General features: G+C 54.9%; 7 protein-coding genes across 7 annotated transcripts; 4 read left to right on the forward strand and 3 right to left on the reverse strand.

Annotated features, from left to right (window-relative positions):
* Window positions 1–7: 7 nt before the first annotated feature.
* On the reverse strand, window positions 8–2,328 carry BU26DRAFT_483593 (uncharacterized protein). The gene is made up of 3 exons (XM_033825819.1): window positions 2,024–2,328; window positions 1,206–1,930; window positions 8–1,148 (listed from the first exon to the last, which is right to left on the reverse strand). The coding sequence occupies exons 1-3, from the start codon at window positions 2,123–2,125 to the stop codon at window positions 206–208; spliced, it is 1,770 nt and encodes a 589-aa protein (XP_033683678.1). The 5' UTR covers window positions 2,126–2,328; the 3' UTR covers window positions 8–205.
* Window positions 2,329–2,518: 190 nt separating this feature from the next.
* BU26DRAFT_483594 (SAICAR synthase-like protein) lies at window positions 2,519–3,866 on the forward strand. Its single transcript, XM_033825820.1, has 2 exons — window positions 2,519–2,738; window positions 2,799–3,866. Exons 1-2 carry the CDS (start codon window positions 2,677–2,679, stop codon window positions 3,766–3,768), a joined length of 1,032 nt encoding a protein of 343 aa, XP_033683679.1. The 5' UTR covers window positions 2,519–2,676; the 3' UTR covers window positions 3,769–3,866.
* Window positions 3,809–5,820, reverse strand: BU26DRAFT_483597 (Clp1-domain-containing protein). Its single transcript, XM_033825821.1, has 3 exons — window positions 4,674–5,820; window positions 4,304–4,564; window positions 3,809–4,250 (listed from the first exon to the last, which is right to left on the reverse strand). Exons 1-3 carry the CDS (start codon window positions 5,500–5,502, stop codon window positions 3,940–3,942), a joined length of 1,401 nt encoding a protein of 466 aa, XP_033683680.1. The 5' UTR covers window positions 5,503–5,820; the 3' UTR covers window positions 3,809–3,939.
* A 137-nt stretch (window positions 5,821–5,957) lies between these two features.
* On the forward strand, window positions 5,958–8,006 carry BU26DRAFT_518897 (glycoside hydrolase family 125 protein). Its single transcript, XM_033828913.1, has 3 exons — window positions 5,958–6,361; window positions 6,415–7,778; window positions 7,832–8,006. The coding sequence occupies exons 1-3, from the start codon at window positions 6,189–6,191 to the stop codon at window positions 7,942–7,944; spliced, it is 1,650 nt and encodes a 549-aa protein (XP_033683681.1). The 5' UTR covers window positions 5,958–6,188; the 3' UTR covers window positions 7,945–8,006.
* A 249-nt stretch (window positions 8,007–8,255) lies between these two features.
* Window positions 8,256–9,462, reverse strand: BU26DRAFT_304024 (ribonuclease-like protein P complex subunit Pop4). The gene is made up of 2 exons (XM_033821825.1): window positions 9,091–9,462; window positions 8,256–9,038 (listed from the first exon to the last, which is right to left on the reverse strand). Exon 2 carries the CDS (start codon window positions 9,014–9,016, stop codon window positions 8,330–8,332), a length of 687 nt encoding a protein of 228 aa, XP_033683682.1. The 5' UTR covers window positions 9,017–9,038; window positions 9,091–9,462; the 3' UTR covers window positions 8,256–8,329.
* BU26DRAFT_303911 (uncharacterized protein) lies at window positions 9,110–9,853 on the forward strand. The gene has a single exon (XM_033821824.1). The coding sequence runs from the start codon at window positions 9,202–9,204 to the stop codon at window positions 9,721–9,723; it is 522 nt and encodes a 173-aa protein (XP_033683683.1). The 5' UTR covers window positions 9,110–9,201; the 3' UTR covers window positions 9,724–9,853.
* On the forward strand, window positions 9,521–15,635 carry BU26DRAFT_518899 (putative ABC transporter). Its single transcript, XM_033828914.1, has 8 exons — window positions 9,521–10,868; window positions 10,915–11,226; window positions 11,386–11,757; window positions 11,809–11,892; window positions 11,939–13,272; window positions 13,326–13,499; window positions 13,553–13,771; window positions 13,818–15,635. The coding sequence occupies exons 1-8, from the start codon at window positions 9,984–9,986 to the stop codon at window positions 15,313–15,315; spliced, it is 4,878 nt and encodes a 1,625-aa protein (XP_033683684.1). The 5' UTR covers window positions 9,521–9,983; the 3' UTR covers window positions 15,316–15,635.
* The last annotated feature ends 18 nt before the right edge of the window (window positions 15,636–15,653 follow it).

Consider the following 15,653-nt stretch of genomic DNA (forward strand, 5'->3'; position numbering starts at 1 on the left):
ATTCTAACGAGCTTTCTAATACTAATACATAGTCCATGCTAGTCTGAAGCCATTCGCTACCCTAACGGGACGCCGTACCGCAGTGCTGAAGAATCGTCCTTCTGTTCCTGCGCCCCAAGATGCAGGTCCAACCCGTGCCACGTTGAGGATTCATTCAGACTCTGCATGTCTCCTCATGCGCGAGCCATATCATCGGCATTCGCATCTACTCGAAGTCCGAGTCATCATCCGCAAACTTCTCCCCGCCCTTATCCTCCCCATTCACCTCAATCTTCTCCTTCCCCTCCTCATCTTCCTCCCACTCTTTCTTCCTGACCACCACTTGCTTCGGATGCCGCTCCATCCACAGCTCATTCGGGAGCCACTTGTAGAAGCTGCACATCGTCTCTTTGACCTCATCCAAGATCGTAATGCCCCCTTCAAGCGTAATGATGCGCGCATCCATCTTCATGCCCACAAAGCACTCCGCCAACACGCTGTCCTCGACCCAGAACTCGTACTCCTTGCCCTCTTCTGCTTTGGGCAGGCGACCGTTAGGGTATTTGTCCTTGGGTAGATCGTACTCGTGGAAGTCGGCAATGTGCCAGGAGCGGCAGACGAGCTTGCCAAGTGGCTGGAGACAGAGCTTGCGCTTCGTTTGCCCGTTCTGGATGTTGTACATTTCCTTGGTGAGCTCGTCTGCGGGGTGGATAGCGAGGACCTCTAGGCCGAAGGATTCGTCCTTCAACACCCTGACGACTTTTGTATCAAGCATGCTCTGCTGCTCATCCGTACCCATGATCGCGACCCCAGTCCTAAAGGTGATTCTTGCCTCCTCGTCCATCACTCCGATATCCCCAAGGTCCACGCCCTCCTCTTTCAACTGGATGGCCCAGGTATTGTTTCCAGCGTACGTGCCCGCTTTCGACCCCCCGAAGATGGTGCTAGCGGCGCTATTGAAGGCACCAGGGAGGGCCAATCCGGCAGCATGGGTTTTGGGGAGTTGGGATTCGGCGATGTCGCAGAGTTCCCGAGCCTTACCAAGGTCTGTGCGGTACTCATCGCAGACAGAGTGGAAGAGGAGGTAGTTGTAGAAGGATCGAAGCACCTTGCAGGCATTCTCGATCTGCCGCGGCGCAAAGCCGTAGTGGGCTGGATAATAGGATGAGCTGTCAGAACGTCAGCATATATACGCCTGGAGAGGATTAGGGCATAGTTCAACTTACAGAAATGCCTCTCCAACCCCCACAAAGTCGACTACCCAATGCTTCTCATCAGATCGATCCCATGGGACATTGTGAATAGCCATCGCCCGCGCGATCTCTTCAGCGTCCATACCCTTCATATCCTGCCTCGAGAGGCCACCGAACATATTGGGCGAGCACTCCACGCCACCGAACCGCATCCACTTGTTGAAGACGTTGGCGTACATTTCGTGCATGCGCCGCTTCTGCTTGAAACGCTGAATGGCGATCTCGATGCGCTCAACGAATGGCTTGTCCGGATCATACAGGGCCTGCTCCTCCGCTGCTTCTGCCGGCGTAAGCGGCGCCTCCACATACGTCTCCTCGAACCCCGTTGGCTTCATCATATTCTTAGTCATCCCCTCTGGATACTCCTTCTTCTTCTGCGGCAGAAGCGGGACCGGGTACGCAGCTGGCTTCCGCGCACGCGGGTCATACGCTATCTCCTCGTCGTTGTAGAAGTCCGGATCGAGCGCGCAAGGTCCCTGTAGGGGCAATTTGCGCCGGATGGTCTTGCCGTCTTCGGAGACGACGAGGAATGGGGACTTGCGAAGGGCGGCGATGACCATGTCTCGGGGCTTGAAGGAGCGCATCTTCTTGAAGCCGCAGATGCGGTTGATGGACACGGGGAGGTTCTCGCGGCCGCCGCAGCATTGGAGGAGGTGTAGATCCGAGGGAAGGTTCTCGTCGGAGAAGTAGTATTCCACCTGGCACTGGTTAGTGATCTCGTTGCTCCACGTCGAGCTGTATTGGTGGAAAAAGCATTGAAGGGCATCGCGACCTGTAAACGGTAGACTCACTTGACGTCGGATAATCGGCGCGTCAGGATGCTCCTCCTCAACAGCTACTTGCTCCGTGGCGGGCGCCATGTCCGTTACTTGCAATTGAGGATCCTCAGCCATTGTGGACTGGATGGTTAGGTTTTGAGAGGCGAAGGACTGTTGTTCAGATGGCAGATTGAGAGAGAAGGGAAAACGATGGAAAGCGTTTAAGTTAGGAAGGTCAGCAAGGGTTAGTGAGCGAGCAAACGGGCTATATGGTATGCTGCGTTTGCAGCGGAGAGCAGGTGAGGATTTCCTGCTGCGGTATGAGAGCGGCAGGCGCAATGCTGCAGGTGTGTAAGTGCGGAGCGGGAGCTGATCTGCGCTCTGCGGGGCTTCGCGACACGCGAACGCGTGAGCACGTGGTGTCCATCATCGCGCATAGAAGCAGAAGATGGGGATGATGGACAAGTCTTTCAGAGGGTGCTGTTCCTGTTAACATGTAAAGCCTCGAGTCAGGCATCCCCCGGATCGCGCTACGTCTTACTCGAGCGTGGACCCTGAAACGCGGGGGTCCTCCATAAGCTTCAGCCTCAACGCCTCGCCCCTACCTATCCGCCTTCACAGCACTGCCTATTACCAGACCTACCTTCTACGACCCCAGCATAACCAACTCCCCCTCCACCATCACCATGACGAAGAAACCCTTCGACCCCTCCAGCCTCCAAGCCTTCGGCAACGCCGCAGCAGGCCAGTAAGCGCCTCCCTCAGCTCCCATGCTGCCTAGAACACTCCAATTGACCTCCCTCTCCAGCGATGGCGTCCTCTCCGACGAATCCGGCGCGGTAGTAGTTAAGCCCTGCACGAAAGCCGAAATCGCCTTCTACGAATCCGTCGCGCAATCACACACAGACCTCGCCCCGCACCTCCCCACCTTCATGGGCACGTTGTCGCTCAGTGCTGACCACACCGTGCCTCATGCCGGCGACGCCGATTCCGGAACCATCGTGACAGCTAGCGGAGCAGTCGAGCGGCTGCACGGGAGAAAGTTGGAGACGGAGCTGCACATCGTGCTCGAGAACGTGACGCACGGGTTCAAGAGACCCAACGTGCTGGACTTAAAGCTCGGCGCACAGCTATGGGACGAAGACGCGAAGCCTGAGAAGCGCGCACGACTAGACGAAGTCAGCGTCGCGACGACAAGTGGCGGTCTCGGATTCCGCATCGCCGGCATGCGGACGTGGAAGGGCGTGCCCACGCCGCCTATTCCCGACGATCTGAAAGAGTACATAGAGGGCAACGGTGATGGCGGCTTTTGGGTCTACAACAAGATGTACGGGCGCAAGTTCAGCGCCGCAGACGTAGAAGAAGGCTTCGTCTCGTACGTTCTGCCGCAGTCCAAATCGAAGCCCGAGCTCGAGCGCGCGCGCGAAATCCTTGCATACTTCCTGGGCGAGGTGAAGGATATAATCAGCGTATTTGAGAGTAAGGAGAGTAGGATGTACTCTGCGAGTATATTGCTGGTGTATGAGGGCGATGTGGACGAGTATGCGAGCACGAAGCAGAAGCTGAGGAGTGCGCCGGTGCCGGAGGATGGCGAGGATGAGGAGGAGGATTTGCCCAAGTTGGCGGCGGTTAAGATGATTGATTTCGCGCATGCTACGTGGCAGCCTGGAAAGGGGCCGGATGAGAATGCGCTTAGGGGGATGAGGAGTACGGCCGCGGTGTTGAAGGGGTTGTTGGATAAGGCAGAGAAGGATTTGGAGGCTACGGAGGAGGCGTGAGCGGCAAATAGGTAGACAAGTTGGATTTGTGGGATTGGATCTGGATTGCGGTAGACAAGGTAGACCGCTAGATACCCTCTAGTATACAAATCATTGCCAAACCTTGAAAGATTCTAACCCGCCCATCTGACTCCGAACCCGTTGGTGCCGCCATTTTTTGATGTGATGCTTTTAGCTCACCAAGCCCGGCACATCCTCCGGAAAACTCCCCAACACCATAGCATTCCCCGGAACCTGTCCCGGCTGCGGACTCAGCAGCTTCACCCTCTTCTTCGCCTCATCAATATCCGCCACATACATATACCCCTTGACGCTGGAATCCCTTATCACATCCTGCTTGTCTCCCGCGGACGCCGACGTAATCGCCAGCAGCGAGTTCACCATCATAGGCGACGGCGTGACTTTCTCGTATATCTCGCTCGAGGAGCCGTAGACCTCGTCGTCGTCGTCGCCAGGGCGGAATTCGGGGTTCTCGTTTGAGCCTGATAGGAGGGGTTAGTGGCGAGTTTGGGAAGGGAGAGGAGGCGGTAGGTACCTTCGATGATTTTGAAGATGCTCAGGTCGCCGAAGTCAGCTGTTTGGCTAGTTGGGGCGAGTGAGTTTTCGCCGTGGCCGAAGAAGTAGGAGCGTATTTGGGCGTGTCGGAGGGCTTTCATGTAGTCTTCTGTTCGGTCGACGCAGCCGCCGGATTTGTCGAGACGGATAACATGGACAGGTTCTTCGGCAGCGCGGCTGGAGTATCTGCGAGAGAGGTCGGAGTAGAGGCGTTCAGAGCCGAGGACAAAGAGAACGTTGACTGCTTAGTGTTAGCGTTTGATATCTGCGAGCGGATAGCGTTAATGGGCTGGACTCCTTGTACAGGGACCAAAGAAGGGTTGTTGCTCCTGATGAGACATCACACGCACCAGAAAACTCGGATATTATATGCTCTATGTTCTCGTAGACCCCTCCTCTCCCCTGACTAATACCGCCAGGGCTGTCTATGATGAAGCCTGAGTGTTTGCTCGCCTTGTCCTCCTCCAGTCTGCTCGTCACAGCTAGCGCCATGCGCGTCACCAGAGGCTTGAACAGCTTGCCCTCTTCTGGATCCTTCAGCCCGTAATGGTAAACCAGCGGCATTTTGACTGGTATTGGGCTTGGCCCTGATATTGGACTGCTTCCCCATCCGTCCTCGATATCCACGATCGAGGAGAATGCTGCTGCCGTCAGCGAGCCTGGCACAGATAGCATGCCCTGTCGCGGATCCAGATTGACCACCATAGGCTGCCGCCCGGTTTTCACAGCATACGCGGTCAAAATCCTGACGAGAGATGTCTTGCCAGCATTCTCGGGCCCTACCACGAGTATTCTCGGTCCCAACTTTCCGCTCTGTGCACTCTTATCCCTCAGCATCTCCAGCGCAAAATGTGCGTTCGCGCAGCTCATCATCTGCGTCTCTTCCGCGACGTATTCGCTTTCAGCATCCCCTCCGATTTCGAGCCTGCAACCGTGCCATGTAAAGACGGCGCCTTTTGTGCCCTGAAAGGTGTAGGTATTGGAGGGCGCGAGCTCAGTACCGAAGAACTCTGCAGTTCCCGACAGAAGCTTGATTGTGAGGCTGCGGGTGAAGCTGACTTCGAAGCGGTACTCGGTATTTGCGGCGAGGTCTTGGGTCCGTGTTACGGTCGAAGTCGGAAGGTTGAGAAGAGGTTCGGTAGGTTGAGCGCCGAGGTTCAGACCCGGGAGGGATATCATTTTCGCGACTCTCGGTAACTGGGTTAGACAGTGGAGGGTGACTTTGCGTCCAGGTAAAGTGGGGGAGGTGGGTTAGACAGGCCGTATCAACCCAAGCTCTATCCTCCTATATGGTGCTGTTGCAGAAGGAGGCTAGGGCAAGGTTGGTCCTGTTGAAAAGTGAAATAGCTCTTTCGGCTGCCTGGGAGGTGGATGCTCTTTCATGAACTTGCGGTCATTGTGCAGGTTAGAACTTCCTTTCACGACCGCATCGAAGCGGGGCGATGGGCAATGTCGGCGCGCCTTCGCAACTAGAAATGTCGGAGTAGGTGAAGTAGGTGAAGGAAAGAGCTATTGCAGGGACAAGGGACGTCAAGCAACCGCGACACGCTAAACGCGCGCTTGATGCGGGGCGCGTGCGGATGATTCGAGCAGGGGTTAGAAAGCCACCTTGTCAGAGCTCAAAGACACTGGCGCTCGCTCAACCACAACCATTGAGACTTGTCCGTGGCCCCACTGCCCGCATACGCTGTCAATGCAGAAGCTGATACGGGCGAACGGGGTCATGATCACGACTTTCCCTCGTTGAGCGCTCCCTCCTCCGTGCCAACTTGCAGGCGCATCTCTCACGTCCTACGCGCTCCAGCTGCTGAACCGTTGTTCTCCAGGGACCCTCGAGCCCTCGCAGACCCACACAACCATTGAAGATGAAGTCACGAATGATGTCGTCTTCCCTGGGACTATTCCCCCTTCTACTCTCTTGTGCCTCTGCCAGCGTTCCAGGCGCTGGTGGAATCCAAGAACCTCTGAGAGGTCCTATTGACCCAACCAAATACAAGGCAGCATGTCCCGACTACAGGAGCTATGCTATGCGCCAACAGTAGGGCAATATTCCTACTACTGAAATATTTCATAGCTAATTGTTCCTTGTAGCCCACCGTATAGCGAAGGCCCGCTCGAGCTTCCCTTCCAACGGCCATCGAAGTACTGCCGCACCTTCGAGTCGCCGCTCGTCGAGAAGGTCATAGACGATATGAACAAGAAGTTGATGGACAAGGACCTGGCACGCATATTCGAAAACGCATTCCCGAATACGCTTGACACTACAGTCCGGTGGCACGCCGACGGTACCGTGAAGCATAAATCAAGAAAGACGTGGGATTCGAATGCTTGGAAAGGCCCGCAGAGCTTTATAGTTACCGGAGACATCAATGCGGAGTGGCTACGAGACTCTACGAACCAATTGGCGCAATACCAGCTGCTGGCAAAGAAAGATAAAGAGATCCACCAGCTAATTCTAGGCGCTATCAACACCCAAGCGGAGTATGTGATTGGATCGCCATATTGCAATGCCTTCCAGCCGCCTCCACCCAGCGGGTTGAACCCGACGTACCAAGGCGATGGCGACACCGTTCATCCAGGGTACGAAAACTCCTTCGTCTTTGAATGCAAGTATGAGCTCGACTCTCTAGCTCACTTCCTCTCCCTGACAAACCAATTCCACAACCACACCGGCTCCACCGAGTTCCTCACAGCCCGCTGGCTTCTCGCTTTGGATACGTTACTGGAGGTCCTTAAAGCCCAGTCCAAGCCGACCTTTAATGAGAAGACCGGCGCCTACGAGCGCAACGAATACTCCTTCCAACGGCAAACCAACACCGGCACCGAGACCCTCAACCTAGGCGGTGTCGGCAATCCCCTAAATAGTGGAACAGGCCTCATTCGGAGCGCCTTCCGCCCCAGCGATGACGCCACCATCCTCGGCTTCTTTATCCCTGCGAACGCCATGATATCGGTTGAGCTTAAGCGTACTGAAGCCATGCTCCGCAAAGCAGGCAAGAAGCAGCTTGCCGAAAGCGTTCAAACATGGAGTAAAACCATCGAGGACGGAATCTGGGAACACGGAGTGGTGCAACACAAGAAATTCGGCAGGGTCTTCGCCTTTGAAGTCGACGGCTACGGCTCCTCCATCCTCATGGACGACGCAAATCTCCCGTCTCTGCTCGCGCTTCCCCTACTCGGCTTTGTCAGCGCAGATAACGAAGTCTACCAAAACACGCGCAAGATGATCCTCCAGAAGCCCGGAAACCCATACTACCTCTCCGGCGACGAATTCCATGGCATCGGCGGCCCGCACGTTGGACTCCGGCACGCGTGGCCAATGAGCGTTCTCGTGCAGGCCATGACGAGCGAGAGCGACGAGGAGATTATGAGGTGTCTTGGTGCGGTGAAGAATGTGAGTAGGAATGGGCTTATTCATGAGAGCGTTAACGTGGACTATGGGTCGGATTATACCCGTGAGTCGTTCCTTGCGTGTGGTTATTCGTGGGCGATGCTAATGAGCGTGCAGGGAGTTGGTTCGCCTGGGCGAACTCGGTGTTTGCGCAGACTATTTTGGACTTGGCTCAGAGGAAACCGCATTTGCTGTTTGGTAAGGACGCGGAGCCGTACACGATCGGGTGAGTTTGGAGGTAGAAAGACACAAATAATTGATTTAAAGTCCATCATTGCTCAATCAAAACTGCCTCTATACTGTACGATATGCGAGGCGAAGTCATCACCTGCTCCGGCGAGAAGGGCTTGTCCTCATGTGCCACTGACGTGCTATGAACCCAAAGGACAGATCATCCCAGCTGACTCTCGCATTGCTCGGATTTCAAACATCCCTCGGAGCGTGCTGTGCAGAAAGTTCTGTCCGTGAATATATTTCGGACTGCCGATCCCAAAGGAAGGGCGCTTCCGGTGGGTTAATCACGGGGCGAGGCAGACGCGTGATCTGAGGTCGCCCGCTGTAGGACGCCTTACCTCCTCGTCTTGCGACCAGTTAATGCTGCTTTCTCGCAGAATCTCATATATCGGGCTGGTAGTGCATCCGGAACTTCTTGTTCGCTCTGTCGGGCGCTCGAGCCTGGAACTGCTCGCCCAGGATTTCGAAGAGTAGAGGCTTGGGTGCTTCCTCGCCTTCGCTTGCCGTTAAAGGGACCTCAAACCTGAACATGGTGTGCTCCTTCGGGACGGATTTGACCACATTCTTGTCCGTGATGATCTCGAACGTAAACTTGGTGTCTCTCACCACAATTCCTTTCAAGCCCACGCGGCTCACGCATCGACTTCTCACTACCTCCAGAATCGCACCGTGCATATCCGCGCTCGCGAGGATCTGCCCAGCGCTCGCTGCCGTGACATGCGTCCTCTCCGCGTTCAGCCCAAGCACATCCCTCATATACCCCGTCCAAAGCCGATGCAGCCCCTCATAGATGGCATACTTCTGCTGCTCATTCGGGATCTCTAGCAACCCCAAGGCGCGCTTCTTGGCAGCGGAGAGCGGGCGGGGCTTGAGCTTGCTGCGCTTTCGAGCTTTCTCTTGGCGCTCGTTGAGAGCTCGGCGGCGGAGGGCGCGAGCAGAAGGGACCGGTGAGGTTGGGCGGACGTAGAGCGGACGCTTGATGACGCGTTCGGTATAGTGCGAGGCCGCGGTGGATGGCGAGTGGGCGCGCTCGAGGAGTTCTTGCGGGAAGGGAATGGGCTCCGCCATGCTTGGTTGGCCGGCGTGGCAGCTCGTGAAGTTAGGCTGAATCTGAGTGTCTTGAACTGGAAGGGCTTGCGAGCCTCTGCGCGGTGACGCGTTCTGCTTGGCGGGGCTGAAAGACGGCTGGCGTGGTATAGGTGTGACTACGAGGTAATGTCGCGTAGAGGGATGGATTAGAACAGCTGGTCTGTATGAGCCACGATGTCGAATTCAGGGGAGCGTGGTTGCGGTTGGCGCAGCAGGAAAAGTGTTCAGGACGGGAACTGTGGGGTGACGGTTGGGCAGGCGCGGGGTACAACGACTGGAGGGGCAGCAGAAAGACGCCAGTGGCGCGTCGCGCTCAGCGCGAGTTCGAAGCGACGGGCACTGCCATGAAGAAGAGGATGCCGTGGTGTGAGGTCTGGCTTGCGAGGTCTGGAGTCCAGGCTGGGGGACCGCCCGCTAGCGCCTGCCGAGGCGGCATAGGCGACGATCGCCTCCAGGCATTCGGTGCCCTTTCACCCAAAACATCCCCCCAGCCATCGCCCCAGCGCACCAAGTTCACGCGTCCAGCTCGTCGCAAACACAGTCGTCTTGTCTATTTCAGCGGGAAGCAGGCGTGTCTGAGGTTGAAATTAGAATCACTCACAAAGGACGCGCAACGGAGCTCCTCCAGGGCTCAGAATGGCCAGTTCGTATCCGCCGCCTCAGCGCCCAGCAAGCCAAACCGGTGAGAGGTCCAATGCGAAGTGGCTTCAATACGAGTGGCTGCAAGGCAGAAGGGATCAGGCTATATTTCTTCGTTTGTTGCACACGTGCCCAGAGCGGCAACTGGCGTCCGCATTCACAGCCTCAGTCACTCCCGTACTTTTCGCATTCGTGTTTCTATGCCGAGAGTGAGGAAGCATGAAATGACGGTTGATGCCCTTCAACTTCTCGAGCTTCTGCCGTCTGGTCTATCACTCCTTCTGGTCTCTGCCATAACGCCGACACGATGACTGCGTCTCTGTTCCTGCGCCAGATATGGACGCTGGCGCGGAAGGACCTGCTCTTAGTTCTCAACAGCAAGCGGAGGACCTCGACCATCTTCCGCGCCATCACAATCCCTATCATTTTCGTTGTCTACATGTCGTTCATTCTGAAAGTCTACTGGCCGAAAGAGACGTACGGAATCGGCAACCCATCCGACATACGGCCCCTATCCCAAGCCATCGCTGAGGCTGTCGGCAGTCGAAGGACGCTCGCGCTCTGCAACTATGGACAAACTGGCGGCGATATTGATCGAGTAATCGAGATTGTTGCATCGAAAGCAAGGGGCAACGAGGGACAGGATGTCCACATCCTCCGCAACCCAGACGAGCTCCTCACCCTTTGCAGGTCTTCCCTGAGCGGTGTTACTAAATGCTACGGGTCGGCCGAGTTTCATTCCTCTCCTACGGAAGGCGAAGGCGGTATCTGGAATTATACCATTCGCGTCGACGCTGCCCATGGATACAAGATCAACGTCAAGCAGAATAAGAACGATGCCGAAGTCTTTCCGATCCCACTGCAGCACGCTATCGACTCTGCCATTGCTGAAGTTGGATCCGCGAACGGAGCAAAAGCCCTACCTGATACCATCAAGGAGTATCCATATACATCCAAGACGCAGAAGCAGTGGGATGATTCCCTGGTCAGAGACATCCAGAACGTCACCGCGAAGTACATTGCAATCGTCTGGTATATTGGCTTCATTGGCCTGTGTTACCAGCTTGTTGGTATCATGGCAAGAGAGCGAGAAATAGGCATGTCGGACCTGCTTGAGTCTATGATGCCGAACGCCAAGCGATGGCAACCTCAAGTTGCACGCCTCTTTGGGCATTGGATCGCCTTCACGATCGTGAGTGACACTCCCTCTCCTGTTGGATGCCGTTGACTCTTCTCAGGTCTACTTTCCTTCGTGGATTATCATCGCAATTATCGCGAAGGTGGGCATATTCCCGAAGACGAATGTGGGCATCCTCATCGTCTACTGCATCCTCGCTGGTGTATCCCTCAACTCCTACTCCATCCTTGGCGCCTCAATCTTCAAACGGGCACAGCTCAGCGGTATCACTGTAGTCGTGGTTGCGTTCGTGATCGGTATCGCAGCCCAGATCTCGGCGAAATATCTTACGACTGCGGCGGTCGTTATCCTGGGTATACTTTTCACACCGATGACCTTCGTCTTTAACATGATATGGATGGCGAGGTACGAGGTACGTATGAATGGTACTAGAGCAACATGCCTTGATTGCAACCCTAGAATGCCCTTTCCGGAGGTCTTCCACAGATAAATGCGATCCGGACATGCTTTGGTTTTTCATCCTTCACCCTTATTAATGAGACAATGCTGACGTGTGCCTCTACCTTTACAGCACGCGCAGATCTCTCCAAACCTAGTCGAAGGCGCCCCAGGAGCTAAATGGAGGGTGCCCGGGATAGCGTTTTGGATTATGATGATCGTCCAAACTATCGTCTATCCCATCTTGGCCGCTTTGGTCGAGCGGGCATTGTATCATACCAGCGCCCAGGGTCGGCAGACAGTGTACGACGATACCGCGCAACCGGTGATCCTTTCGAACTTCACGAAACACTATAAGCCGAACTGGTTTTTCAGGAACATTGCTCCTTTGTTTGGGGTCAGAAGGCCGACCGTCCATGCCGTCGACGATCTGTCGGTGGCGCCCATGAAAGGCCAGGTCATGGTGCTTGTAGGCGCTAATGGATGCGGCAAGTCCACAACATTGGTGAGTCCATTGGAGTACAATAACGGCCAAGCATACTAATTGAAGTTACAGAATGCAATTGCAGGCCTTGGTAGTGTCACCAAGGGTACCATCACCGTCAACGGATCAGGAGGGATTGGTATTTGTCCACAAAAGGTTTGTAGTTGCCCCTATAGTAGAGGCTAGTGCTAACATAGCCCAGAACGTATTGTGGGACTTCTTGACCGTCGAGCAGCATGCTCAAATCTTTGACCGCATCAAGAGTACCACGATGAGTCCCACTGCGAACGCCGATCTCAGTCAGCTCATCTTCGATTGCGGCCTCACGCACAAGATAAAGGCTATGTCGAAAAATCTTTCTGGAGGCCAGAAGCGCAAACTCCAGCTCATCATGATGTTGACCGGAGGCAGCTCAGTCTGCTGCGTGGACGAAGTGTCGGGCGGTTTGGATCCGTTGTCGCGGAGGAAGATATGGGACATCATGCTTGCTGCGCGCGGCAGGCGAACCATTGTCTTAACGACGCACTTCCTCGACGAAGCTGAGTTCTTAGCTGACCATATGGTCATCATGTCTAAGGGCCGCAAAGCCGCTGAAGGCTCCGTGTCGGAGCTCAAGAGCAAACTCGGTGGCGGCTATAGATTCCGGTTCTTGCATGGCGCTGGCTACGGAGACATGCCGGATGTCGAGGAGCTCTTTGTTGGTGATCCAATGGAACAGCTCTTCGACCAAACGATCTACACGGTTAAGGATACCCAACGCTCAATGCGGATCATCAAGGAGCTAGAGCACCGGCAAATCAAGACATACCAGGTCACCGGTCCTACGATGGAGGAAGTCTTCATGAAGCTCGCCGAGGATCCCGACGACAACCCGCCTACGGATTCGTCAAATGCTCCATCGGACGTCAGCCCTACTCCGTCGAACAGCCACGAGAAAGCGATCAAACACAGCGTCCATGAGGCGAACGATGACCGCCTCTTGACGGGCAAGCCGCTAAGCTTCCTGCAACAATCCTTCATCTTCTTCAAGAAACGAGCGGTCGTGCTCCAGCGCAATTATCTACCGTATGCCGCCGCATTCCTTATCCCGATCATCGCCACCGCCTTTATTTCGATTCTTATCCGAGGAAAGGAGTACCCAGGATGCTCGCCCAACCAGCAAGTAAGGGACGCAGACCTCTTGGACCTCTCGAAGAAGTCTAACGTCAAGCCTTTTCTCGTGGTCGGCCCGACGGCCGCTTTAGCCAATGTCAACTTGACAGCATTTCAAAGCTTGCTGCCACCCCAATTTGGCGATGCCAGTACATCTGTGGAGGCTCTTATGAACTATATCAGCGTCGTGGAAACAGTTGATGACTTCCACGCCTTCATCAGAGCCAACTACAGTAGGGTCATTCCTGGCGGCTTTTTCCTAGGCGACGAACCGGTGTATGCTTTTTACTCCGACCTCAGCGGTTTAGGTCTGTTCCCCGCCATCTTCATGCAAAATGCAGTCGACATGCTCCTCACCAATACCACCATCTCGACTAGCTTGAGGTAAGCGCATGTCTCAGCTCGTTTTATTGACAGTGTGGGCTAACAGATCATAGCTATTTCGCCATTCCTTGGCCGCAGGACGCCACCAACCAGATACAATTTATCTTCTACTTCGGTCTCATCATGGCGTGCTATCCTGCCTTCTTTGCGCTCTACCCTACGCGAGAACGTTTGCTAAACATCCGAGCATTGCAGTACGGCAATGGAGCTCGACCATTCCCTCTTTGGTACGATCTTAGTCAACGCCCAAAGCTATTATATACTAACAACTTCCCACTAGGTTTGCGTATCTATCCTTCGACTGGTTAAACGTCCTCATTGCCACGGTGCTCATGACGATAATATTGGCAGCGAGTGCGCCCGATAACTGGTGGAACCTGGGATATCTCTTCGTCGTCTTGTTCCTCTATGGGTTCGCTTCATTGCTTTTGTCGTACATGATCGCGCTCTTCGCCAAATCCCAGCTGTCTGCTTTCGCCATTGCCGCTGGCCTTCAGGCGTATGTATATCCTATTCAGAGTGACGAAGCCGCTGACTTTGCTCAGATTCATGCTCCTGATGTACTTCACCGGGGTCATGAACATTACTACGAATACGGAAGCAAGCAAGGTCGAGTCTGCGAAAGACATCTTCAACTTCACGTTCAATCTCGTGACGCCCATCGGTTGCCTGACGAGGGCATTGATCGTCTCCATGAACATGTTTACCGCCCTCTGCCGCGGTGCCCCGCCACGCATCGCGACGTACCCTGGGGAGATCAAGCTCTACGGCGCCCCTATCGTATACCTCATTGGACAATCGCTCTTGATGTTCCTTATCTTGATGATCCATGATCACAGGTGGGCGGCCAGATGGTTCCACAAGAAGTCTCCCAGGAGGGACGCCGAGGACCAGGAGACCCGGGAGAAAGAGGTCTCGGATGAGATCGAGCGTGTCGCGAATGCGACTGATGGACTTCGTCTCCAACATCTCACGAAGACATTCAAGCAAGGAAGGGTCATCATTCCTGCGGTAGATGACCTCACGTTCGGTGTTAAGAAAGGCGAGGTTTTTGCGGTCGTCGGGCCTAATGGTGCAGGAAAGAGTACGACAATTGGGATGCTTAGAGGGGAGATCCAGCCCTCCCGGGATGGTGCAGAGGTCCACCTGGACAATATCGACGTCATGCGCGACAGACGGACAGCCCGCGCTCGCATGGGTGTGTGCCCCCAGTTCGATGCCGTCGACCAGATGACCGTTCTTGAACACCTCGAATTCTACGCCGGCGTCCGCGGGGTCTCGGATGCCAAACGCAACGCCCAGCAGATCGTAAAAGCGGTTGGGTTGGGCAAATTCGCCAACACTATGGCATCAAGACTGTCGGGCGGAAACAAGAGGAAGCTGAGCGTCGGCATCGCACTCATTGGCAACCCAGAGCTCGTACTCCTCGACGAGCCTTCTAGTGGAATGGACCCACTCGCCAAACGAACGATGTGGAAGACTCTAGCTGAGTTCGTTCCCGGGCGCAGTGTCTTGCTTACAACGCACTCCATGGAAGAAGCAGACCACCTTGCCGACCGCGTCGGCGTCCTCGCAAAGCGTATGCTAGACATGGGTACTACAGCACATCTGCGCTACAAGCACGGCTACGGCTTCCACATCCAGCTCATATGCAAATCAGCACCGTACACCCCCACGGAGGAAATAGAAGCCGTTAAGCAGTGGGTCGAGGCCTCTCTGCCCGGAGCAGAGCAAGAAGGCTATCCTTACCACGGACAGCTCCGATACAACATCCCGGCCCACTCGGCACCGACGTCGGAGAAGGAGCCAGAAGACGAGGGGATGTCGGTCGGTAGGCTTTTTGTTCTGCTTGAGGAAAACAAGGAGAGGCTGGGTATCCAGTTCTACTCCGTCTCACCGTCCACGTTCGACGAGGTTTTCTTGAGAGTCGTGGAGAAGCATAATGTGGGTGAGGAGGATAGACCCACGGTGAAGAGAAATTGGAAGGATGTTTTGAGAATGATGATTAATTATGGGCTCTTTGCTGGAGTGAGAGTGGTCTGAGGGGAGGGATAGATGGTCTTGTAGAGCATAGTTTGTGTTTGGTCTCCTCTCGTTCAGTGGTTCTGCGCTTGGATACCCATATGATCTGCTTAGCCCTTAGAAGTACAGTCGCATGAAGTTTACGGTATAGCATTGGTAAAGATTGAGTAAAACGGTTACACGGACCTCGCTAAGAAAGGCTGGCAAGAGGCTAGGCTTGTGGGAGCGCTGGTGGCAGAATCGCGCCACATCGCCAGCCATCACAGCCACAGAAACACATGGAACATCTATTTCTGAGTTCCAGCGAGGCTCATGAGGCATTAAATTGTGCAGCACGCCCTTTCTATGCCAAAGAATGT

Source organism: Trematosphaeria pertusa, assembly GCF_010094035.1.
Source record: "Trematosphaeria pertusa strain CBS 122368 unplaced genomic scaffold BU26scaffold_7, whole genome shotgun sequence".
In the NCBI taxonomy this organism is placed as follows: Eukaryota; Fungi; Ascomycota; class Dothideomycetes; order Pleosporales; family Trematosphaeriaceae; genus Trematosphaeria; species Trematosphaeria pertusa.